The sequence below is a fragment of the Cnephaeus nilssonii genome (genome assembly GCF_951640355.1).
Source record: "Cnephaeus nilssonii genome assembly, chromosome: 15".
Lineage (NCBI taxonomy): Eukaryota > Metazoa > Chordata > Mammalia > Chiroptera > Vespertilionidae > Cnephaeus > Cnephaeus nilssonii.
The window spans coordinates 4,495,272-4,522,314 of record NC_137086.1 but is presented as its reverse complement, the minus strand read 5'-3'; the positions used below and the strand labels follow the sequence as shown (position 1 = coordinate 4,522,314).

Below are 27,043 nucleotides of genomic sequence, written 5' to 3'. Positions count from 1 at the left end.
TGCTTTTTTGTTTACTGAAATTCTGGATAGCCTTTTTGTGTGTATCTAAAGACAGATTACATCTGTTGACCTACACTCATCTTTTTAACATTATTTTGGTCTTAGTTGCCAATTAATGCCAGTATAATCCATTACTCTTTAACTCATAATGTTATTCATTAATTGGAATTTTATAATAATTCTATTAAAATAATTTAAAAATTGTTTAAAAATCTTGAAACTCAGGAATGAATAACTACCTCAGTAGTTGGACTAGGTCATCAGTAGAGTAATGGGACAGGAATGGACGGGCATTCAGAAATGGCAAAACAGGTGCATGGTGGGAGGAGATGAAATCGGGCTAGAAGTTTGTCTCTCGTGTAGAAGGGCAGTTCATCAGGCGTTGCTGTGGCCTGATTGACCTGTTGTACCTCAGTGAGCTTCCCTCTCACCTCCTGTGCCTGGGACCCAGGGACCCCAAGCAGTCTGGTTAGTTCCTGAGCACTTGTCCCCGGGTTGGTCTCAGGTAAGCAGTGGAGCTGATGCCCATGCTCTTTAAATGACCACGTTGGAAAACAAATGCATTTTAAAAAGGTCGGAAAAAAGCCCTGTTTATTAGACTTTATTTATTGGATGATCTTTAAAAGAACAGAGACAATCCTTTCCTTCGGTGAATGTAACACGAATCTCTCTTCTCCTCTCAGATATGTTGAACTCTGAGCTAGTTAGTGTGTCCCAGGTTCCAGAATAAATAATTGAGATAGCCTGTCATTGCTAAACCCTTAACTTTATAATGTCCACAGTCCATGCTGGGGTGGGACATGAGACGAGGATGGTAACGCTGTGAAGCAAAGGGAGTCTGAGCACCCACACATTGCTCGAGTCTTCCACCTGTATTATGGGGATTAACCACGTTGGATTGAGCATTTTAGGTTTGGCCTTTGATATGTGAAGGAGTCATTAAAATCTAGCATGCTAGAGTAAGTGCTATATAGCTTGTAACAGTACTATAAAGAGTAAGTAGCTACTATATTCATAACAATAATCATAAAATAAAGTTCAGCGATTTTTTTGAATCTCTACCAAATGCCAGAGTAGAAAATGCAGTAAGTCCCAGTCCTTGCCCTTAAGATGTTCATAGTCTTGCAAGGGAAATGATAAACAAATCAATAACATAACAAGTTCATATTATGAAAAGATAAGCTCAGAGGAAAGGCACATCAATTCAGTTGATGGTGTCGGCAGGAAGGACTGTTGGGCATAAATAGCTTTTGTGCCTTAAGGGTTGGCTGTCCATAGAGCAGTTTTCATCTGTTTCATTTGCTTCACAGAAACCCTATTAAGTAAAAAAATGGGTTTATACTCATTTTAGTAGATAGGAATAGTGCTCAATGCGGTGAGCTTAGGCCATTAAATGTTAGTTTTAGAATCAAGATTTCATTTTGACCAGGCCCTGTGATTTCATAGGGCAAGCCTTTTTTCAGAGTATCTTCTTATCGTGCTTACATTGAGACACCCTGACTTTCATCTGAACAAATCAGGTACTAGCGGCGATATTGGTGGGAAACGGGGAGAGAGCCGGTGCCATTGACACGAATGCCTCCACCTGGAGATGTGCACTCCACTATGTAGAGACACTGGAGATGTGATGTTAGCAAGTGAGCGGCTCGATATGTGCTCCTTACAGGCTGAAAACACTTAGAAACGTAAACAGCTGCTCTTCTCTCCTCCTCTAGCCGTAGTCAGGTGACGCAGGGCCAGCCTCGCAGGACAGGGCTCTGCCTCTCTATTGCTGCCCTGGAAAATGAGTGCGTGAGCCACTTAGTTCAAAATAGATGCTGTGACAATGTATAGTATATAGTTAGAGCTCATAATTTTACCTCAAGCCTTGCCTGAGAAGAAGCTAAGGTTACCGTTGCCCTGTACAAATGTAAACCCTTTTACCAAACGGTGGATTCAGCTCATCTGGGGCTTTCTTGATGTGACTTGCAACTTTAGTAGCTTTTATATTGTGCTTTGTGTGATTATTTTCTCTATAAAATCTAATGATTAAAGATAGTAGTGCCAGTGCCTGTTCTGATTTACGTCTGTCTGGTTTTGAGTTGATTCAAGACTTTGGCTTTCATTGTCAATACGAAACTCCATCTGGCTGGAAATCTGTGCATGGGGAGCTTTGTTCATCTCTGGAATACAGCAAACTGCTAACGTGATTTTCATTTCAAACATTTCCCATATGTCATGTTTATATATTTACATCTCATTTTTGGCCTTAATTTTTCTCTGAGGAAGTTTTATTACTTGCCTCTTTGTACTTCCTTAGACGTAGTAGACAGAAAACTCACCTTTTTCATTTCCATTTTATTTTCTCTTTGGCTCAGAGTAGGTACGGACTAGTGTTGTTAGATGGACGAATCAATGCGGGATGGGTGAGAAGATGGCCATTCAGGTGCTGAATCTCCATGCAATCCGCAGCTGATTCCACAGCCTCACAGCTTGAGCTCCTTGACATAGGATCCGCATGTGCACTTCTTCCATGGCGTCTAACGTGGGGCTCGGCATGTTAAATGTTAATACATGTTTGCGGAATGAATAAACTTTTGAAAGGTTGTTTTTATGTTGTCAGAGGCAGGGGCTTCACTATATTTAGCTTCTAGCCATTAAAAAAAAACAACAACAACAGATAAAAATTCTTACATGTGAAGAAAACGTTGGTTTAGCCAACAGCCTTTCTATACAAAATCTGTAACTGTTTCTTGAGACACCCTTCTCCAGGCGACCATGACACTAAAGTGAGGGCACCTTAGGCTGTTTGCAGACATGTGGTAACAGGCCATACAAAGAGGGGTAACATGGAGATTCTTCTCCGAACGCATCAGTGTGGTGCCAGGAGTGAGTCCCCTGGTTTGCTCTGCTGGGTCATGGGAGCTTGGTGATCTGCCCTCCGAGCACCAGCCTACTGAGCGTGTACCACGTGTCTAAAGCATGGCAAGGTCAGGGTTCGCTGCCTACAGCGCGTGTACCCCATGTCTAAAGCATGGCCAGCTCACGGTTTTCTGTAGAGTCCTCAGAGTTGGAGGCTGACGAAGTCAACCAGGAGAATCTATTTCTTCCCTTAGTATATAAACTTAACCTTCTTCCCCCCACCTCCCCAAGTAAATGTAGCATTTTTTGGTAAAGTTTAAAGAATTAGATCTTCTGTTCTTGGGGACTACTCTGAGTGACTTATTATAGTAGTAGAGGGTAGGAAGTTCTTTCAAGCCATGGAAAGAATTATCAATGTTTAATAGTGTAAATAGCCACTGATAAGTTGGTAATAGCATATATATGTTTACAGTGTAAGGTGAAAGCATATTTATATATCTATATCTACATCTACGTCTACACCTCTACACCTCCAAATTGATTTCAGAGAGAGGAAGGGAGAGGGAGAGAGATAGAAACATTAATGATGAGAATTATTGATCGGCTGCCTCCTGCATGCCCCTTACTGGGGATTGAGCCTGAAACCCAGGCATGTGCCCTGACTGGGAATCCAACCTTGACCTCCTGGTTCATGGGTTGATGCTCAGCCACTGAGCAGCACCAGCCAGGCATGAAAAGCATATTTGACTCAAGTATAGCATCACTTTTTTAGCCTGAAGATTTCAGATAAACGCCCAAATGATTTTTTTGGGTACAGGTCTTTTTCTGTACTATTGTAATTCTGAAGATTAAGTAATTAACTGGGAGCCAAAAGGGAGTCTGATAGTGGTGTAATTGCAGTTGTTTTAGGATACTTGAGAGATAATGATGTGTCCTTGCATCCACAAAGGTGGATAGAACATTATGTTGCCATGAGATTAGAATATGAATGGACTCAGTTTAACGATTGCATGCTTATATACTTAACTTAGTAGATTTTTAGTCATAGAAGGAACTGGATTGCTTGAAGGTTGTGGAGTCCGAGCTCAGAGCCATGGAAGCTGAGCCTGAAGGGGTTGCTCAGTGACAGTGGCCGGGGTCGGACTGGTGTTCCCAGTGGCATGGATGTCCTCCCGTCTGTCAGGGCGAGTGGGTGTGAGTGTGTGCAGAGTCAGTTGTTAGTGTATCTTGTTTCCGTTTGTGTTAGTTGTATACTTGCTGTCTTATTGGTCTCATGCATACTGCTTTCATCAAATTCAGTCCCAACACGCAATGTGCACATTTTAAGTGTAAGAACAGTTGCTTTTCAAGAGTGAGGAGAGGAATAGGTTTTAACTAAGTAAACTGAGAGGTCAAAGGGAAGCATCGCCTTGATGATGCTCTCACACCTTCTTACACTGCTGACCCAGGAAATCATGTGCATGTTTTCCTATGTAGCCAGGGTATGATGACCTCAATCCCGACTGGACACTCTCTACGGAGAAGAGGAAAAAGGTCAAAGGTGAGTCGTGTGAAATATGATATTTAAACACCTTAAGAGATTCCGATTGTACACTAAAGGTGCTCTTTAGATGATATAATGGATGTAGAGGAGGGAACAAATCTTTTTCTTTTCATCCTCTTGGGTTTTGGCTGGGCCCTGAAAATTAGACTGCAAAAGACAGAGTAACAAGAGAAAACAAGCAGAAGCCTATTAGCATGCACAGGGGCTTACCCCTGGGAGCACCCTCACATGAGGAACTCCAAGGGTTGGTTGGAAATTGGGCATCTATAGCATCTTAGGAAAGGGACAATGCATTTTAGATAAGTGACAAGGCAAAGGAAAAGAACTTCGAGTTTCTTGAATTCCTTCAGCTTAAAGTATTTATGTCCAAGTGGCGTGTTTTGGGTCGACACTTACCCTGATCCCCTTCACAAGTGTGAGAGGCAGTCAGCGTTGAAAACCATTATACATCTGTCTTGTATTTTTAAAAAGGGTATAATTCTCATATTACTGTTTGTCTGAAAAGTGATGTGTGAATATTTTCCAAAGTATATTATAATCTTGATGATTTGTACACTTTGTACCCACCTACCTTTCAGTTTGTTATGTTGAAAATGGTGAAATAGAGTGCTATATCTTTCATTTTTTGAGAGGAACTCTGCATCCCTGTAATTTTGAACTTTGGCAAATTCTTGGCACTCAGGTGTTTATTAAATAAACTAGAGGTCCAGTGCACAAAAATTCGTGCAAGAGTAGGCCTTCCTTCCCCTGGCTGCCGGCACCAGCTTCCCTCTGGCACCTGGGACCTGAGCTTCGCTCCAGCCACCAGCAGGCGCCTGGGACCTGGGCTGCTTCCCTCTGGCCCCGGCTTCGTCTGGAAGGATGCCAGAATGACGCCCAGAAGGACGTTTGGTCTAATTAGCATATTACCTTTTTATTATTATAGATTACCGTTTTGTTAGAATTAGAGTGATGACTTGCAATTTATTTGTTCTCATTATTTGATGTATCTCTAGCGCCCCAGTCTGGTTTTTAAGTTGGCTGTTGGACCAGATGTGTGGTAGTCAGCCCACACTGGCGGGTGCATGAGCAGTGGCTCTCTTTTCCCCGTTAGATAAAGAGTCCCTGTACCCGCTTGTCGATGTGAATTGGTGGGCGGACAGTGCCGTGATCTTGGCTCGCTGCTCAGGTGCTTTGACCGTTTCCTCCGTGAAAACTTTGAAGAATCTACTGGGGAAATCCTGTGAGTGGTTTGAACCGGCACCTCAAGTCACCGCTGCCCACGACGGGGGATTTTTAAGTTTGGAGGTAATGCTTTCCTTCCAGAGCAACCGGTGTGCTTGAGAAAAAAACATGAATTTCACCCAAAACCTAGAGCTCTGTATTTGTTTCTTTTTGTTAATCCTCATCTGAGGACATTTTTCCATTGATTTTTAGAGAGAGAGGAAGGGAGGGGGAGAGAGAGAGAGAAACATCGATGTGAGAGAGCTACATCGATTAGTTGCCTCCGGCAGGCACCCTGACGAGGGCCAGGGATCAAGCCTGCAACCATGGTCCATGCCCTTGACTGGAGTTGAACCCGGAACCGTTCAGTCCACAGCTGACTTTCTACCCACTGAGCCAAATTGGCTAGGGCAAGGTCTGGTTTTTATTTTTTAATTTGTTATCCCATTTTCTAATTTTGGCTTTTAGAACAAAAGTCTGTGATTGAAATCACAGCTTGAGTGCAGTATAAAAAAGGTCTATTGTTTAGTCAATTAAAAATTTTGCATTTGTACAAGAATGAGGAAAATGGATAGTCATTTTGCTATCTATAACTTTTTTTCTTCACTGACATGATAGATTTTTCTTTTTTTCTAGATTAATCATTTTAAAATGTGTAAATTATTGCTACCTAAGAAATATAGTCTTTAACCTGTTTCTATGAATATGACAACTTAAAAAATTGTTTTATTTTTTTTTGTTTTTGTTTTTTTTAGTAAAAAAAAGCTTGTTTATCATGACAAAAGCCTGGAAAATAGAGGCTAGTAATTTAAAGTTATGTCTTGGTCATTTAAAATTCTTATTGTCAGTCTTTGAAGGCTAACATCCTTCAATAGCTTTTACTTCGATGTAGATGGACAAGTATTTTTCACCTCCAAGTTTGTTCCACAGTTTATGTTACTTAGAGAGAATTAAGGCCTAACTTCTAAGCCAACTCTGTTAAGTCTGAAATGAAAGTTATCTTTACCAGTCAGGCTTCCAGACTCGGAACTTTGTGAAGCTCTTGGACACTTCTCAGTAGAAGAAATACATACGTTCATGTTCCTTTTCTAAACAGATAAGACAAATCATCATCTTACGTCTCCACAGCTGGTATGAAAATAGCAGCAGTGAAGAAATTAACATTCTCGACTCCTTCATGTCCCTGGAATAATCACCAGGCGTGTACGCACGAGATCATACTAATGACTTATTATTAAAGCGGCTTTGGTTTTGGAGATCAGCAGCCAGCAGGGCATTTGAACGCTTCTGGAGCTGTTGACGTAGATCATGTTTGTTGTTGGGTGCCTTTGAGTTCCCTTTTTAGTTTTAATCACACGCCTGATGAAAGGAATCAAGCCAGAGTGGAATTAAAAGTGTTTTTCTCGTTAACGCTAACACTTGTCTTCGGTTCCTCACTGTTAGTTTAACACCCCTCTGTTCCGTTCAGTGTGAGATCAAACTTGCCCCCAAACGCTCTCGTTTGGAGACGAGGGGTGCAGAGGACGACGAAGGGGAGGAGGACGCCGATTCTGATCAGGAAGTGTCCGCCAAGGCTCGCTACTTCGGGTACGTCAAACAGGGCCTGTACCTGGTGACCGAGATGGAGCGGTTCGCCCCGCCGCGGAAGCGCCCCCGGGCCATCACCAAGCACTACCGCCTCGTGAGCCTGCGCTCCACCACGCCCGAGGAGCTGTACCACCGCAAGGTGAGCGCATCCCCCCGCAGTGCTTGGGGAGCCAGAGTTCACCGAGGGGATTGAGTCAAAGACCTCTTTTTAATAACGGCAGGAATTTAAAGAGGAATTGTTTTGCCCTGGCTGGCTTTGCTCAGTGGTTAGAGCATCGGCCCTCGCTTTGAAGGGCTGTGAGTTCAATTCCAGTCCAGGGCCTGTACCTGGGTTGCAGGTTCGATCTCTGGCCCTGATCGGGGCAGAGTGCGGAGGCAGCTAATTGATTTGTCTCTCTCACATCGACGTCTCTCTCGATGAAAATACAAAGTGATGAGAGATAAACTCACGTAGCTTGTCCACGCTGTGGCTTAGGCCAGGTTGCTGCTGCCCCTCCCGTGGCCTGGTGTGGGTCCCTGCAGCTGTGTCCTCAGGCTCCGGGTGGTGCGGGGAGACCTGCTCAGGCGCTTTCTCACGGCTCTGCGTGGAGGCAGAGGGGGTCGCCCAGGGTCCTCCCAGCGGTGCTGCCCCTGATCGCCCTGGGCCCAGCCCTGCGCCAGGCCAGGCTGCCGGCACTGCGCCTCCTGGGTGTGCTCTGTAAACGTGGGCGTTCCTCCTCTTCTCTCCGCTGGTGGGAAAGTGCTCAGAGAAGCGCTGGATCTGTCTGCCACGAGACTGGTTAGGAATGCTGACCAGGTTAGGGGGATTCATTGCTCAGCACACCATCCCAGTGACCCGGGGCAGCTCGGTAACGGTCCTGTGTCCCTTTCCTCGTCCGAAGATCGAGAGTGAAGAGTATGAGGAAGCCCTGTCTCTGGCGCAGACCTACGGCCTGGACACTGACCTCGTGTACCAGAGGCAGTGGAGGAAGTCGGCGGTCAACATCGCTTCCATTCAGAACTACCTGGTAGGTTCCAAGGCTTTGGGAAGGTGGTAACATTCCAATATATGGAATATCTTTCGGCTAACGGCTTCATATGAGAGTACTTTATATTGCTGACTTTTCTGAAGCTGACGATGTATGTTTTACTCAACCCGGAAAAATTACCTTGTTATCCTATGTTATTGGCCCTGTAGCTGGGCTTTGGTGCTGGAGATGCATGGATGAATATTTACTGATAAACCAGCCGACTGCCAGGTTCGGGGCTAATCCTTCCTCCTCATCTACCTCAGTTACTTCTCTTCACCTATATCAATCAGTCAGGGCCCCACCAGGTGCCAGAACCCATAAGGCAATTAGAGCAGGGAAAGTGTTAATGTGAGAATTATTTTATAGTAACAACAGATTAACTATAAAGGGGTACAGAGGATGTCAAGGAATTCTTCCACCTAGGGCTGAAGGAGCGTACGGGGGGGCTGGGGAGGGAAAGGGGTTGGGGGGGGGGGAGGAAAAGGGGTTGGTGGGCACGGGGCAGCCTCGGAAGGGAGGCCTCGTCCCCGGCAGGGGTCCGGACCTCCTTGGACAAGGAGGGGCTGCAGCACACTGGACGGAATTGCGGTCCTCCGGGATGTTGTGGGCCAGGACTGCTCCTTAGTTGCTGAGCTCGCTCCATAATTGCCAAGGTTGGCAGGCAGAAAAAGGCGGGATGGATGGGCAAGCCGGGTGCCTATTGCTGGGGTACGTCAGTGAGTGGGGGTTGGAAAACCCTAGAGACTGGCAAGCAAGAAACCCGCCATCGGCATTTTTTCAGCTCAGGGCTGGTGGATAGGAGCCCTGTCTAGGACTGAAAAGAAAAAACTCCCACTGGGGTGGGCGGGCATAGTCTGGGAGGCACCCCCCTCACTGGGAAGTGAAATTCAGTGAGAGGTGGTGCTGGGACGGTGAATGGGGAGGGGAGCGGCTTGAATACGGGGTCTGCTATTAGGGAGCTTGTAATCTGATCGAGAGGACACGCTTCATGCCCAAGATATAAATAACTGTACAGATGATTCCACGCAAGTGCTATGGGAATCCAGTGAGGGAGCGGTCATTACAGACCCAGTGGTTATGGGAGGCTTTATCTAGTGAGGACGTTTTGAGCAGGATTTGAAAGGACTCAAAGTAGGCCTTCCAGAGATGGGAGAGGGACCACATGTCTGAGCAAACGGGAAGAACATGAGCATGACTCATGAGGCCAGTGACCACGCCTGTCTTATTCATTGCTGTGTCCTCCAGTCTAGTCCAGTGCCTGGCAGGGAATATTTTTTGGATGAATAATGAGCTCTGTAAGTAAACCAGTCTGCGGGGTCTGATAGTCCACAAGAGGAAACACTGTGAAATGTGATTAGAAAGACACATTGGTTTGGGTTTGTGGGGGTTGTTGAAAGCGCATGATGACTTGGGCCATTTATCTTCTGGGGGTGGGGGATGATTGTGGCGATCTGACTGTGGAGGTGCAGGGGAAGGTGGTGTAGAAGATGAACTGGGGTGGAAGGAGCAAGGTGGGGGAACCCTGCGAAGGGCGAGGACTCCTACAGTGTCGCAGGTGCTGGTTGTTGATGACAGACACTGGAATGCAGGCCACAGACACGGAGAAGGGGAAATGAATTAAGAGACATTTGAAGAAAGAATTGATATGCTAGAATGTGTAAAAGAATATAGGGTACGAGTCAAGTTTTCAGTTTTATAACTAATGAGTCTTTCTATGAAGAGGGCGAGTCAAGGGTTTTGAATGGAGTCAGAGGAAGCAGTTGGGAGGGAGGAATAGGCCCTTGGTCTTTCCAAAGAACAGCATGCTATGACTTCTGTGATTCAGTTATCATCCATACTTAGTGACACATCTCATGGTCAAATAGACACAACCTTGATGCGCTATGCTTCCTTAGATTTGTTTCAAAGTTACGCATGCTGGTTACATCTTATCTGGGCTTTCTGCTTTATTTTCTACTCTATTATATAGCCCCAATGAAAACTGAAAAGCAACTATAAACGTTTGGAAAGTTTTTTTTTTTCTGTTTCCAAAAATGAATACGTAGCTTTGTGTTTCATTAAAAGAAGAAAGACAGCAGTTGGAACCACATTCGCGACGGCAAATTCTAATCACCGGGGAGCGGGAATTAGCTTGGTTCTATTGACCCTCTCCAGCAGCTGCCTACGCTCCTTGAGGTATAGCTTTACAGTTCTAGAGGCAGCTGTCAGCTGCTAATGGGTGGTGTGGGTTGATTGGTGCCTCTGTGTTTCATTTTCTGTGCATCCAGAGTAAAATAAAGAAACGGTCCTGGGTTCTGCATGAGTGTCTGGAAAGAGTTCCTGAAAACGTGGACGCTGCGAAAGAGCTGCTGCAGTATGGCCTGAAAGGCACAGACCTGGAGGCGCTCTTGGCCATCGGGAGAGGAGTGGATGATGGCAGGTTGGTGACAGAAGGCTTGGGGCGCAGAAGTGCAGCTGCCGTTGTGAATGCTTTTAAGCTGAGACGTTGGGAAGGGCAAACATTCCTCTGTTTAGGTTATTCTGCGATGAAGCAGTTGCCTTCGATCAGTGCTGTCTTATCTGAGGTCCCAGTTGTCTTTCCTTTTAGTGAAATGTGTTTACATATGATAGCCTGACGATAGGAAAAGAGCAAATGCCACAAACACTTACCGAGCACTGGCCACTTCTAAGCTCTGGGCTTAAGGCACATACCTAGTGTGCCAATAAGGCCAATGAGCCCCCTTAGGCAAGTATGAGCTTCATTCACTTCCTTGTTTTAAATAAATATATTTTTATTGATTTCAGAGAGGAAGGGAGAGGGAGAGAGAGAGAGAAACATCAATGATGAGAGAGAATCATCGATTGGCCGTCCCCTGCACGCCCCACGCACTGGGGATCGAGCCTGCAACCCTGGTATGTGCCCTGACCAGGAATTGAACCGTGACCTCCTGGTTCATAGGTTGATACTCAACCACTGAGCCACGCCAGCCAGGCTCATTCACTCTCTTTATCTGTGACATCACACCAGCCTCCCAGAATTATCTGAAGTGATTAAACTATCTATCTGGTGGAAGCACCTCATGAACCTTTAAGCCCCGTACAAATGTCAGTTAATAGTAAAATAAAGTGATTTGCTGAGAGCCATTGCTCACCAGACATTTGGAACATTTTTGTGAGATGTAAATGTGATAGGATATCTGATGCATCAATAATGTGAAGGAGACCAATATTCATTATCATTTTGAGACCTTAAATAGAAGTGATTCAAATTGTAAAGTCAGGACAACATTTTCTTCATAAGCTGTTTCACATCGGGTGCATTTTTTTCCCCAAGTAGTTTTCATCTTCTTGATTTTAAAAATTTCTCGATGTGCTGATCACTGATGACCTGGTGATATTTGCCATCCCTAGGGGTATAACCAGTGAGCCACTTTGCTACAATGGCCACAGCTTTCTTTCCAGTGAGGAGTTGTGTCCATGGAAATCCAAGAAAAGACAAAGTCAGTCACAGGAGGGGAGAGTGGGTTTTTCACTACATGAAATTAAAAAAAAAATCAAAGTAGATGTGTGTTTTCTTTTCCTGCAGATTTACGTTACCTGGTGAGGTAGACATTGAGGGCATCTCCTATGAGGAGCTCTTGCCTGAGGACGAGCCCGCCCAGAATGCAAAGGAGAAGGAGCGCAGGAGGAGAGGAGAATTGCTTCGCTTAGTGAACTTTTCAGAGTAAGGGGTGCATTACTGCTCCTTGGGCAATTTCTTTAAAAGAATTAGTCACCTAACTCTGTCCTTTACTAGCGATAATTACTCTAAATTGTTTGAGCAACTTACATCAAGTGCATTCATATTTTACCTTTGTGCTTTTGTCTGCTATTCCATGAATTTGGTGCTCAATAGAATATAGATATTTTTTTATTATAACTCTTAGAGAAATGTGCTTTTTTGTAAATATAAATGGCCTGATTTATTCATTCAAAACAGGTTAACGCTGGAACAGAAGGAACTCTGCCGTTGTAGACTGAAATTATTAACCTACTTAGACCGGCTGGCCACCTATGAGGTAGGGGCTAGTTTTAATCAAGCCAGTTATGTTTATTTGGTCTGTCATTACAAATGCTGTGGCTGCCCTAATACCTGGCATTCTTGGTCTTTAGAACTACTTAGGTGGGAAAAGTTCATTATGTCCAGAAACAGGTTCTCTTGTGTACCAGTTTTAGTCAAGTTAGAGGTTGTGAAGGGCCAGAGTGATGTTGTTAGTCTAGGGAACAGAAGTGCTTTAGCCACGTCACTGTATCTGTTTCCTGCATCTGCAGTCCTTTCATTTACTTTCATTTTATATTTCAATTTTAAGGTTACGGAATACAGCTGTCTCCAGTACCAAATTTTAGTATATAATATGTTTTAATAATCCTAACGTGAATATTTTAATGACTTGTTAGTAGGTTGAACTTAGTTAATTGAACTTTGATCCAGTTATGGCCAAAATTAGACACTTGAACTTAAAAAACTAGACTTTGTATCTGTTTCTTCAGGTAGGCACACGCAGATGTCGCCACGTTGGGCATTTCCGTGGCACTCTGTACTGTAAGGAGAAACATTTCAGTACATACCCAGCTCAGACTGCTCTCCCAATGCCCCGATGGCTGAGGTTACCCAGGATGGCACACATTTCTAGCCGCGGAAGTGTGACTCCGCTTGCATGTTACGTTCTCAGCCTCTGGATGTCTCCTCTCTGTGGGCATACCCTTATTGGCCCTTGGGACTGGCACATAGTAGGCACTCAGGATGTCACACCCAGTGATGTGATGCCTATCCCCAGAATAATGGAGGTGTTTAGTCCTTCTGATGCCTGCCTGCAGGCAAATCCCAAAGCATTTGATTCCCTGCCTGCTAATGTGATGGAAATGCTTTTAGATAAAATACTAGTGACAAAAGAGGGCTAGTTCTGCAGTTATTAAAAACCATAGCAATGGGTATATCCTTTCACGCAAACAGGTTACAAAAACTTCCTAATCTATAGTACAACCATTTTGAATGTTGGATGATCATATTTTTAAAAGCATATCATTTAATTATGTCTGGGCTCTGTGATATTTTGAGGTAATATATAAAAGCATGTTGTGAACTGCGGAAGTCAGTATAAGATATAGTTTATCATTCTTTTGTTAGCCCTCATTTTACCAATGACAAGATCTTGAAAAGTTCCAATTTCTTTTTTTTCATTATTCTTTAGTTATTGAATTGTTATTTCCTGTTTGACAGTAGTAAGGACATTTATTATTACACTAGAGACCCAGTGCACAAATTTGTGCACAGGTGGGGTCCAGCTGGCCTGCCCTAATGGGGGCAAATCAGGCTGGGCCAGCAAAGGAGCCAATTTAGGGCCACGCCAGCCAGGGCGCTATGGGAGGTTGGACAGCTGGCCCTCCCAATTGGGGGGGTGATGGGTGTCAGGGCCAGCTGTGGGGAGGGGCCCTGGGTGGTTGGCCAGCCAGCCCTGTCCCTATTCAGGGTGGGAGGACTGATCAGGGGCTGGGGTGGGGGGAGGAGCCACAGGCAGTTGGGGGGCCCAATCAGGGCCCCAGTCGGGCTGGTTGGCCATCGCAGTGTGCATCATAGTGATGGGCCATTTCAGTCATTCCATCGTTCTGGCCACTTGGCTTTTATATATATAGATGGTAATAGTGATATTTAAAGTATTTGTTAAACCCACTGTTTAAGGGAATTAAATTAAGCTTTTGAAAAATGAAGTTGAATTTGGCTGTTAAAGCCTAGAAATGGAGATATCCTATATAATAAAAGCCTAATATGCAAATAGATCTAACGGCGGAATGACCAGTTGCTATGACTTGCACTGACCACCAGGGAGGCAGATGCTCAACGCAGGAGCTGCCCCAGCCCGCAGGCCCCAGGCCAGCCAAGGCGGGTGCCAGCGGGGGGGCCCCCCCAATCGCCCCGGTGTTTGTCCCCTAGATTGGCCCTGATCGCCGGCCAGGCCTGCCCATGCACAGATTTCGTGCATCGGGTCTCTAGTATAGGTACAATGGCTAATAAGTAGATAGTGCTAGAGATAGGCATTGCATTTTAATCACAGTGCATGGCTTATTTTATTAATTATGTGATAGATGAGATGAAAATGGACTCATTTAAACTTTATTCAAGTGCCTGCTACATGCCAGATATTAAAACAGTGCTGGAGGTCAAGAGGTGACAAAGAAACAATCTGTTACTAGATAGGAAATAACTGATGATAATGAAGGTGCGAAACGTTGGGAGGGAGCCTAATGGAGAAGAAAGTTCCATTTTTCCTGGAGATATCTGAGGCGACACTACATCGGGAGAAATAGGGGTCCTGTTTCAACTAGTCCTGAATAAAGGAAGGCAGGTTTAGGGGCTGCGGGACCCGAGAATGGAGGCTCCGTAGAGGTAGGGGTTTGTGTTTGCTGCAGACTCCCCAAGCTTAGAATGATGCCTGGTTTGCTGAGCTCAGTAAATATTTGTTAGGGGTTCAGTAGGGAAGAGAATATCTTAAGAAATACCCACACATGTGCTGAGGACCTTTGTCAGCTAGTGTCAGTTCCCAGAGTGGATACTATTAACCTCTCCATTTCATGGGTATGAAAACAGGCTTAGAGAAGGTAAGTAATTGGTCTAAGTAAACGGGGAGCGGGAATGCATAGCTGGGCCTCCCTGTGGAGAATCCGCAGCTGACTCAGAGAGAGAGGCCTGTGGAGTGAGGTAAACTGCTCCTGAAGCAGTGAGCGGAGGGGAGGAGCGGTGGTTAGAATGGTTGTGGCCATATTCGGAGAGGCCTTTCCGCTGTGGCGGGAGTTGCATTAACTTGCATTGTTGTCAGCGGCTGGCCGGGTAGTTGAGGAAGGAGTGGGGAGTGGGCATTGGAGCCTGGGGTGTGGGCCGCTCTCCCGAGAAGTCTGACAGTGGAGGGAGCAGAGAAGGTAGTGGCTAGAGACCTCCAAAGGCTTCAGGGCTGTTTTCACAGAAGAAGGAAGTGTTGTTTGAATGCGAATGGGAATGAGCCAGGAGAGGGTGAGGGGGAATTTACTGAACAGAAGAGAGCGGAGATGATGTGCATACAGTTCCTTTCCCCCCACTTCTCTGTCTGCTCCTCCGCCTGCTTTTCAGATCCAGATCTCCCCCCCCCCACCCCCCCACCCCCGACACCTTTTAAATGGTGTTTGTTGTTCCTCAGTCTCCTTTCATTTCATCCCACTTCTTTTCCCTGGAATCACACTCGCTTCTGTACTAGGAACTGCATCACATGTGTGACTCATGTCCCACTCCAGAACTCCTCACCTGTGTACCCACCTGCCTCCCGGGCAGCTCCTGCTCCATGTGCTGTGGGCCCAAACTCAACATGTTCCCAAGGGAACTTCTCCCTCCCTCACCTCCACACGTCCTCATTCTTCCCTCTTTCCCCTCTCAGTGAATTAATTCAGAGTTAACAGTACTTATTGCTTATTATGTATGCTACGTTTTTGGGGTCAGCATTGAACGTGGCAGACGTGAGCCCTAAGTCATACATCGTAGTGGGGAGACCTACACCTGCAGTCGCCCTGGCTAACTCCTTCCTGTTTCTGCTTCGTGCTGTTGCTGGGAAGCCTTCCCTGCCCTCCCGGACGAGTGTTTCCCTTTGCCTGGTCCTGTTGGCTTGTTTGTCTTCATACTAGATTTTTAAATAATATAGACTATATATATTATCATTTTTCTTTCTTTAAATTTAAATTCTTTATTGTTTAAAGTAATACATACGTCTCCTTTTCCCACCATTGACCTTTCCCCCAGCCGCTCCCACCCCCCAGCACATGCCCTCACCCTCCTACTGTCTGTGTCCATTGGTTATGCTCATCTGCATGCATACAAGTCGTTTGGTTGATCTCTTACTCCCCCACTCCCTTCTCCCCTGCCTTCCCTCTTAGGTTGGATTGTCTATTTGATGCTTCTGGCTCTATTTTTGTTCATCAGTTTATGTTGTTTATTATATTCCACAAATGAGTAAGATCATGTGATATTTATCTTTCTCTGACTGGCTTATTTCGCTTAGCATATTTTTATTGATTTCAGAGAGGAAGGGAGAGGGAGAGAGAGATAGAAACATTAATGATGAGAGAGAATCATTGATCTGCTGCCTCCTGCACGCCCCCCACTGGGGATCAGACCTCCAACCCGGGCATGTGCTCTGACCAGGAATCAAATCATGACCTCCTGGTTCAAAAGTCAATGCTTAACCACTGAGTCATGCTGGCTGGGCCTGTACTAGGTTTTAAGCTACTTGAGGGCAGGATCCATGTACTTACTGTTCATTGCATCACTCTTGCCTGTCACAGTGCCCCTAGCACATAGTAGGCACTCTGTAAACATTTGTTGAAAGATTGAATGGTTCCTTCCACATGTGACCGAGGTCACTGCAGCAGCATACAGTTCTCAGACGGTGTGGCAGGTGCTCATCATGCATGCCAGGCGTGGCTGTTGCTTGTTTAATTTTGCCAGGTGGTGGCTGTTAGTTGTCCTACTGTAATTAATTTAATTTTTATTGCCTATTTAATTTACTTCTGGATTTTAAAAAATTAACAGCATTTATGAACATCGCCATTTTCAAAATAAGGGCAAGACTGCAGATGTAGTACTTTAAATAACAGTTGACAGTGTAATTAATTCAGGCCTTATTTATTTAGGTGCACAGAATTGTAAAGGTTTTTAATATATCCCTGTCATTGATATTTAAAAGGCTTTTCATTAATCCCTGTTTTCCTTCAGCAAATCCTAGGAGTGTCCCATGCATCCGAACAGAGCTATGATGCAGAATTCTTCAAGAAGTTCAGAAATCAGAATATTGTTCTCTCAGCCAGAACTTACGCGCGGGTAATTGCTTTTTTATAAATAAAACAATTGTGGTTATTAACAATTTCTAAATCTTTGAGCTATCCAGTTAATGTTACAGCATACATATACCATTACATTTCCTTTTTTTGTTGTATTATAATACACAAAACGAAATCATATTTAAAAAATTTTATTCTTCATTCTGACTTTTAAAAATAAATGTTTTTATAGCTTTAGATTGAGAAACATGACACAGACTAGGAAGAATCAGGACTGTTTCACAATACTTCACACCAGATCTGCATAAAAAGTCAATGAAAAGGTTTTGAATGTTGTCAGACTTTATTTCTAAAGTTCACGCTGGAAACTGGCCCTTGCCTTCTGCGCAGGAAAGTAACGTACCGGCCCTGGAGATTCTGTTCACCTACCACGGGTCAGACCTGCTCCCTCATCGCCTCGCCATCCTCTCCAACTTCCCCGAGACCACGTCCCCTCACGAGTATTCTGCTCTGCTGCCCGAAGCTTGGTATGTGCCTTGTTAACGGAATTGTACCTACTTTCTAAATTATGACTGTTTTTTTTTTGTTTCATGCTGAACCCCTGAAGTTGCACAGTAATTTTAATGTAACCTATTTAAACCTTGTTTCTGATTATAAAGCTATTTCTGACTTATTTTTAAATGATCCTGAAACCACACTGGGTCTCAGCACAAGCTGGACCACCTTAACTTAATGGGCATGGACTTCCCTTTTTCTGAAAGCCCCCTGATTGGACTACGGTGCGCTCAGCATGTACTGCTTTACGGTTAAGAGCAGTTTTCAGGGTAACGAGATCTGTTTGAGTTAGTTATAACTTTCAGAAAGTGAGGTGTAGTCTGACCACCTTAGGAGGAGGCCCAGGGGCCCAGGGCGACTGAATCCTGCTTCTCTCAACAACCCTTTCTCCTCTGAAGTCCCAGAGCCACAAAGACCCGTGCGAGATCAAACAGCACTGACCGTTCCTTAGACTAATGCTCCTGATCTCGGGTCGAGGCTGTTTGATGTGTTGTAACATGTGACATAGACTTCCAGCCCACTGGCTCCACTTAGTCCCAGTGTACCACCCAGTGGGCTCCTGGGGGCCAGCACATCCCTTCTGGAGAATGAGGAACAGAGGAGGTATTGCCTCAGTGCACAGCCCAGAGATGGGTAGGCCATCAGCCCAGGCCTGAGCAGACCCGGGAGAGAGGGGAGGGCAGAGCACACCTTGCTTGCCAGTGACTGCAGAGACAGAAGGCAAGGCTATCCAGCCACTGTGAGACCTCTCGCCTGCAGGGCACCAGCCCACTCGTACCTGTGGCTCCGTCATCAATTGCATGATGCGTCCTTTCTGACTTTGAGTTGATTTATCTTTAAAACGAATGGACATTCCCTGTCCTGCTTATTCACATTGCATGTGTTTAGTAACAGGTGAATCGATAGATATGAAATCTGTTCGCACACTGTAAAACACCATAAGGGATTATGACACACCTGATTGAAATCATTGTTACAGCCCTTTACCTACTCCAGCTTACAGTTTTAAGGCACGTTATTGGAACTGGGATCATTTGGCTTCTTAATTCCTTCCCCACCACCTCAACTCAGTGTCATGGTTGTAGGCTTAGGTGTCGATGATGATGACCAACATTTATGGAGTAATTACTGTGTATGGGCACGCACTTCTATCTGGTTTCCAAACACTGTTGGTATTGTCCTGCTATTCTAGAAAGCTGAGATTTACAGAGGCTTATTAATATGTTAAACTCCATATAAGTGCAGCCTGGATTTGAACCTATATTTATTTAGAGTCAGTAGGCTCTGAAAAGATAAATTATAAGCTCCTTATTTTGCACTACTTTTAGTACTAAAAAGCTAGTTTTTGTTAGGATAAAAGTGAACCAAAAGAACATGCTGGGAATGCCCTTTTGTCTCCCACACTATTGCTTTAGATCTGAATAGTGATATGTAAGTATATTTTATAAATATGTATTTATAAATATTTTCTAATATAATTAATTTATTGTTTTTTCCCTCTTTGCAAAATAGATCTAATTTGAATGGAAAGGACTTTTTCTATTGTAAATTGTTAATACAGAGTAAGTGCTACTGTTTCTTAAAGTGCTTTTAAAGGCAATTTCTCTTTAGATTTGAATGCATTTATTGTCACTGTCTCCTGATGATTGCTTAGGTAAACATTTGATTTTCACCTGAAATTTCATTGCAAAATAGTTTTACAGTGCACAGTGCTACATTGTCTTTGAATGCCCTATGTTTTCTGTATGGGGTCCTCCATAAACTGATTTAAAATGTGACAGATACTGCAGATATACAGTATTGCCGTGGAGGACCATCAGAAGATAAAGTTATTTTGCATCTTTGTTTTGAGATATGTTGCTTAGACAAACTTTGAAAAGACTGATTTCTTATGGGTCCATAAGTTATGTCCATTTTAAACACATTGAAAAAATATAGGCTTTTTTTGGTTAATCTTTGTTCTACAAGACAGTCTTCACATTGAGTATACTTGTGGGTCTGTCTCCCAAAGTTGATGTGACTGCAAAGCCAAACCACAGCTACGTCTCACGCCCCGCCTCTTTTGTGAGGCCGTCCGTAGTTATTCCTTTCCCTGTGTTCTCATAATTCTTTGTTCAATCTTGTAGTAACCACTTTTTCCATCATATCATAGCCGTCATTTGTATATCTCTTTTCTTCCTCCTGTTCCCTTCTGTAACAAACGCTCAGCTTCAAACCCAAACAAACTCTTACAGGCAGAGACCATCTCTTCCTTATTTGTGGATTCCCAGGGCCTCAGGTGGTGCTTGGTAGTGGGTTCTCTGAAAATGTTTGCTAAGTGGGTAAGTCAGGCCCATCCTGTGCCCATTTAAATAAAAGACTAAAGGATGTCCTGAAGAGAGTTCACTTTGCTTCCTGGCACTTACACCTACATGATATGGCCATTTGTCTTCTTCACTTTATCCGATCATCCTTGCCATCCTGTTTACAGTTTACCTCACTTAGCATCCTCTCTTGTTCTATTTCTTCCTAGCATTTATCACTATCTATTTCAGGTTGAGTTTTAACTTATTTGTCTTGTTCATTGTCTGTTTCTAAGATGTCAGCTCCAATAGGAAAGGGAGTTTTGTATTTTGTTTCTGTCCTTACCCTCTGCACTTAGGATAGTGCCTGGCACATAGTAGGCACTCAGAACTACTTGTTGGGTGGGTGAATAAATGAATGCATGAGCATAAATTCCATGAGGATAGGACTTTGTATCTTGTTCACTAATATAGCCTTGGTGTCTAGAGGAGTGCTTGGTACAAAGCAGGAACTTGGAATTGTTTTGAATGAACGTGTGGATTGGTGTAGGTTGTTTTGCGTGAATGCGTGTACTAATTGGAGCAGGCGGGGTTTTATGTTTTAGAGCTCAAGCTGTATAATATTTTGGAAAGCAATAGTAAGTTGTGCCAACAAGTTGACCTTTTAACTACTCTGTTTTGAGAGCCCATTGGCAGAACTTTTGCCTTGGCATTTAAACAAAATTTGATTTACCAGTTTTCATTCAACAAAATTTTAGGATTATGATTGCTGGGAAACTTCCATGGTATGTATTATTTTGTGTTTTATATTGTCACTCTTAAATCACCATGTGTATTTGACATTGATGGAATGTGACTGAGTTTTGTAAAACTTTGGAATTACATTTTCTGTCATAGATGATACATCTCTTTATTAGCTTCAGTCTTAGTTTGTCACTGCTATAAAGCATTGACACTTTATACTCTAGGTGACTGTTTCAGTTTTTAAGCAGAAAGGTGACATTTTTACCATCTTTATTGGCTCCCATAATTTGTGATTAATAACTTTTTTGTAAACCAAAAGGAATATATGTTTTTTTGACTTTTGGTATTTTTGATGTTTATAGCACATTTTTTTCTTTTTTCAATTACAATTGACATTCAATATAATATTAGTTTCAAGTATTATAACACACTTTAGAAGGATTATTTAGAGTTTTCATTTATGCCTCTTTTTCCATTGTAAAACCTTTTCAGAATGATGAAAGTATCTAGTTTAAGAGGTTGTATTTAAACAGTTGTCTGATGAAAGAGTATGGCATAGGGGTGAGAGCACTGACACGAGAGCCACGTTGCCTAGATGGATGATCTTGGGTTAAGTTTTTGACTGTGCCTCAGTCTTCTCATCTGTACAGTGGTGATGCTTACAGCACTTACCTCATACTGTTGTGAGAATGATGAATGAGTTATTAATGTATATAAAATACTGAGAACAGTGCTTGGCACTAAGTAAGGGCTACTTAAGTTTTAGCAATTATTATCAGTGCAGAATTTCATGCTGAGACCATGACCTCATATACTTATATATGCCACATATTTATTATTTTAAACTTTTTTTTATTTTTTTATTTATTTTTGTTTTTTAATTACTTTATTGATTAAGGTATCACATATTTGTCATCAACCCCCTCCCCCCGTTCCCTTCCCAAACCCCCCCACATGCATGCCCCCCTCCCCCTGTTGTCCGTGATCACTGGTTAGGCTCATATGCAAGCACACAAGTCCTTTGGTTGATCTATCTCCCTTGTCCCCACCCTCCCCTACCTTCCCTCTGAGGTCTGACAGTCTGATCAATGCTGTTCTTGTTCTTCAGTCTATGTTGTTCATCTTTTCCCCTAGATGAGTGAGCTCATGTGATACTAGGAATACACTTATAGGAACCGAAAATGAGACAAGCAATAATAGTTATGCTGAGAGGCAAATGAATCAGTCTATAGTGAGTTTCTTTCTGGGCCAACAGTTCTTTTGAGTCTCGGTTTCTATGTCCAACAGTTGTTTATGTGTTCATAACAGCAATGATATTTCAGTTCTGGATGGTGGACAAATGGTGGTATTGCAGAATAATTCTATCGTTACAGAAAAGTTGCCAAGATATTACAGAGACTTCATGTGCACCCTTCCGCTAGCTTAGCCTTTCTTCCATAACCATAGCACATTTATCAAAACTAAGAAATTACTGCTGGAATAGTCTGTTCTGAATATAATGTGACATATGCATTCCTAAAAATCACTGCACTATGCAAAATTGTGCAATGAACGCCACAGGGTATATGGGGAAAATAGGGTTAGGGCCCAGCATTCAAAAACTTTGTGCAGTTTAACAAAGTTAGGAACCTAATAAAAGCTGGCCCATAGTTTTACACATTAAATGGTGAGAAACACGTAAGTACTAAAACATGGCACTTGACCTTGAATAAGACCTGAAAAAGACTTGGCTTGTGGACATGGGTGTCTGAAGAGTTGCAACTCATGTGTTCCTGGGAAGTGGAGGGAGAGTGATTAGCAATCTGATTGGGAGCTCTATGTAACACAGATGTGGGTAGGGGAGCGGGGAGGCTAACTCAGTCACAGAACTGAGGGGGCTGGTGGGTGTCTGGGAAATGTGTGTCTGCACACGTGATCTGACGTGGCACGGCCCAGGTGAGAGCAGTTTCCTGTGTTCACCTCATGTTCCTTGTGGATGAAAAGGTGCACTAGCAAACACGCAATTTGTGTCATGCTCAAATTGTTCCCCAAGGTATCGATTTATTGAAACATACCAGCATTTTCAAAACATGATTGCCAAGTTGACTATACAATAATGTTGACTGAACTCATATTTATCTGGGTTTAACCCGCTTTTCTAGTGATACCTTTCCGTTTCAGTGTCCGATCAGGATAGAACCTTGCATTCAGACTTCCTTTCACTTACTTTTTAACATATGGACATAAACTGTCCTTTAATGTCTGTCAGTCAGAAATCCATGGACACATATACTTATTAGACAATGAACATTGATACCCATATTTATCTTCCTGGATTATCTCCAGAATCAACACAGAAAGATTGGATTATGTTTAGCGTATTTTGAGATACTGCAATGTTTAAATATTTTATAGTGTAAGTTGCAAAACCGTTGATGGAAATAGAATATCCAGAACACCTTATTCTCTTCATCATCTAGAAAAGCTGTTACTATAGTAACTTGGCGGCTTGTTTGCTTGTGCATATCTAAGCGGAGATACTTGATGGGTGATGGAAAGTTTGATCCTGAAGAGCATGCTGGAACATGCAGATGGACTGTGCTTGTGTGAGCCATGGAGACGTGTGAGGTGTTTCCCTTTTCTTGTCTGAATTTGTGCTTATATGAATTATTTGTTTATTTCTAATCATTCTCTACCTTTAGTTCCACCGCCATTTATGTGATACATCGTGAGGGTAAACATAAAAAGTGGCTGAGTGAAAAATGTCACGTCACCAATTATGTAGATCATGTGGCATATCTGTGATCTTACATCAGTTACACCTGGTCCCACGTTCAGAAACTGCTTTGTCCTGGAGCATGAACAACACTCCCACCTGCCTTAATGTAGAACAGCCTGTAAACAGTCATCAGTTACATGAGAGACGTCCCTGGGACTGCACAGGCAGGGTCGCTTTGTGCCACGCATACCCTAACTCCTGTGTGTGTCCCTGGCATGGCGTTTCATTCCCTTGCCAACCCAGAATCGCCCTTCTTTTCTTAGCCTCTGTCCCTTTTGTGCACTCTGCCCCAGTGCCGATGCAACAGAAATCCAGGGTCTCCTGGAGTTTCCTCATGACCGCTTTTCACTGGGCAGTGCCGGCGGGTGAATACGTTTTATATCCCTTTCTTCTCACTGATGAGTCATCGTCACTCACCCGCTTAGAAGGCTTAGAAGGCCTTTGGGTAACGGATTTGGAGGATGTGTTTCTGTTTTCAGAGGTTGCTAGTATCCTGCAGCATTATTTACTTATTTTATGACCAGACTAACACATATCTCATAAAGTGCTATGAATATATTGACACACGCAATGATGCTTAATAGCTGTTGAATGAACAAATGATGGTTATGTGAAGAGATTTGGAAAACACAGGGGGTTGGTGTGGCAAAGTCAGTAAGACGCAGTTAAAAGCAAACTCTCCGAAGCAATCGGGAAAGGATGGTTTCAGACCACAGGCCAGTGGTGCCCTGGTCATGTTCCCCGCCACCCTGTCACATTACATGTATGTATACCTTTAGTGCACTCGTAAATCATATTTTTGGCTCTGTATATTTTTGACTCTGTGTTAAGCTCAAGGGACCGTTAGGACCATTTGGCCATGGTACACTTTTACTTTTATTTAAATGTTTTAAAATTGTAAAATGCACATAACAAAATTTACCCGTATTAACCATTATCATGTACAAGTACATTCACATGGTTGTGCAACCAGTTTTCAAAGCTCTTTTTATCTTGAGAAACAATGGTCCCCAGTAAACCGTAACTCCCCAATTCTCCTTCACCCAGCCCCTGACGACTTTCTGCACTGTCTGTCTCTGTGAGTTGGACTATACAGTATTTCTGTTTTTGTGGCTGGCTTAGTGCCCGTAACATAATGTCCTCAAAGCACAATAGCCTCTTAGTGAAATTAACATTGCTGTTGGGAAGATGTAGAGTGGCTTCCACCTGTGGGCCATGGTTCTCTTTGCTGCAGAAGGATTTCTTTTTTTTTTTTTTTAATATATTTTATTGATTTTTCACAGAGAGGAAGAGAGAGGGATAGAGAGTTAGAAACATCGATGAGAGAGAATCATCGATCAGTTGCCTCCTGCACACCCCCCACCGGGGATGTGCCCGCAACCAAGGTACATGCCCTTGACTGGAATCGAACCCGGGACCCTTCAGTCCGCAGGCCGACGCTCTATCCACTGAGCCAAACCAGTCCTGGCTGCAGAAGGATTTCTTAATAAAACAAGGGACACAGCCAAATTCTGGTTCCAGATGGGAGGTTGCCTCCCCATGATTGCCTGGCCTTAGGGAGAAGCTCTTCATCTTTCGATGATAAACTGAAGGAAACTTCTGATATCTCTCCTAATGCCTTTTTGTCTAAATCTTGGATTTGAAGAGCCAGATTTGGAGACTTTTTCTGTTATTATAACAGCATAAAATTTGTCATAAAAGCAAAACATCAATATGCATTTTATTAAAATTCCCAGTAGGAGACATCTGATTTAGGTGAAATTGATTTACCATGTAACTTAAATCACCAATAAAGAATTTGCCTTTAAAAAGATCAGATGACATTACTCTTGTTCTTCACAACTGAACGGTAGTAGGAGTTTACTTTTTACTATTTTCAGTTTCAAATTGATGTTTTGATATTTTACATTTCAGCGATTAAATAATTTAATCATCTTTTTCATTGAAGTCAAATTTGACCCTAGGCAGCTCACAGTTCAGAAAGTAAATTATTGTTTGGTTGATCTTTTTCTTTTTATCCTTGAAAGACAATAGGAGACAGTACCGGAATCAGTTACTCTTGCCTTAGTCTCATAGTTTTAAGGATATTGTAGACATTTTTCTCCCATAAGAAACAAAGCAATGTTTCTTGCAAAGCAGATGTTGATTTTGAAGTTCAACTTCTTTTTGGTGAAATTTATAACTAACCATGAGTAGATGTGAACTGATTTAAGACTTAAAGCATTTCTAAATTGCTTTATATGAGTTTATTTTCTTGAAGGAACACTTTATAGAAGATGAATGAGTCATAGGAAATTTTGTGTTAGTTAATACAAATGTAGGGATACTTACTTGCCATATAGAGACATTCTGTTACATGAAATCTGTGGGTACAGAATGAGTCAGACGTGGTCCCTGTCCACAGATAAATTAGAATCTAGTAGGAAAATCAGACAGGTTAGGTACAGATATGATACCATAAAATTAAAATGTGTCTCATAGGAGGAATATAGATAGGGTTAGAAATGGGAGAGATTACTTCCTGTTACAACAAAGGTAAATGAGTAAGAGGCAAGGTGTGTTCTAGGTCTTGAAGGTTGAGTGTGTTTCTGAGGTTTGGAGGTTTGAATAGGTAAGAGTCTGAGTAAATATTTAATGTGAAGTTGTTCCATCTACTAAATCATATTGTTTTGTCCTCACCTAAATCATACTGTTTAGTCACAGAGTCCAAAACATATTCCCAATTACTAGTAATTTGTTAGTTGAAAATGAATTAGTGCAGACGATTTCCAATAAACAATACGAATCTCTTTTTACTTATGTTTTATGTAGCCTAGTCCTGTTCATAAAGATTTCTCTTTTCTTCCCTGAAAATTTTAAAAGGCAATTTTTATTGGGCATTCTATTCCCACCATAATTTTGTTGTTGTGATGAAATATCACCACAACTGTAGCCTTGATCGTTAAATGTTATGGAAAGATTGGGGCATTGCATTCACTTTTTGGTTCTCACAGGAAACATAAAAATGTTTCTTTTCCCTTTAAAATGGAAAAGTTGATTAGTTACCTAATCAGAATTCAATTCCCATACGTGCAGTTTATTTCTGAGCTGCTCTGAGCAAAGAACAATAAATTGGTTTGTATTTTAGTCTTGGAATAAGCATTTGGCCTTCACGATGACTGTTAATGGAGAGGAACACAGAGAGCACTTTACGGAAGGGGCTGTGTCGGCAGTTTCTGATCCGAGAACAACCTGGTGTTTGGACCAGGAAAGAAAGGCCTAATTGCCTCCTCCGCCTGGGCCCGGGGTCTGGGCAGGCACGGGAGGGTGGGGTGGCATGTCTGCTGGCACGGTGGGCATGTTAGATCTCGACTCAATTAGCTCTTGTCTTTCTGTTTATTTAAAGCAACAAAATTAGGATTTCAGGCAATTTCTTTGATTAAGAAGGTACAAACAAAATTATTTCAGAGTAATTTATGGGGCTTGGAAAGTATGTTGGTACTGATATTTGTTATGCATTTGATACCCTAAAAAGTGCTAGGGAAATGAGGCTGTACTGATGAATTCTTTTCCTCTTTTATTCCACAAACATTTCATGATTGGGTATGAAACAGGTTTTAAAAATTTACGAGTTTTATGTTTTACATATAATTCTCATAGCATGTTAATGAGAGAAGCAGAAAAGGAATTATCATCCTGCTTTGAGAGCAAAACATTTGAGAGG

The 27,043-nt window shown here is 42.9% G+C and overlaps 1 protein-coding gene across 2 annotated transcripts in view; it reads left to right on the top strand.

The window, feature by feature from the left end:
* NBAS (NBAS subunit of NRZ tethering complex) overlaps positions 1-27,043 on the top strand; it is a 206,444-nt gene that overhangs the window by 41,029 nt on the left and 138,372 nt on the right. For both annotated transcript variants that reach the window (XM_079792004.1, XM_079792003.1), the window contains exons 13-21: positions 4,318-4,381; positions 5,478-5,671; positions 7,056-7,313; positions 8,056-8,181; positions 10,452-10,603; positions 11,750-11,887; positions 12,143-12,221; positions 16,937-17,041; positions 17,392-17,528. In XM_079792004.1, the coding sequence (XP_079648130.1) occupies positions 4,318-4,381; positions 5,478-5,671; positions 7,056-7,313; positions 8,056-8,181; positions 10,452-10,603; positions 11,750-11,887; positions 12,143-12,221; positions 16,937-17,041; positions 17,392-17,528 (1,253 nt within the window). The remainder of the gene's footprint in view (positions 1-4,317; positions 4,382-5,477; positions 5,672-7,055; positions 7,314-8,055; positions 8,182-10,451; positions 10,604-11,749; positions 11,888-12,142; positions 12,222-16,936; positions 17,042-17,391; positions 17,529-27,043) is intronic.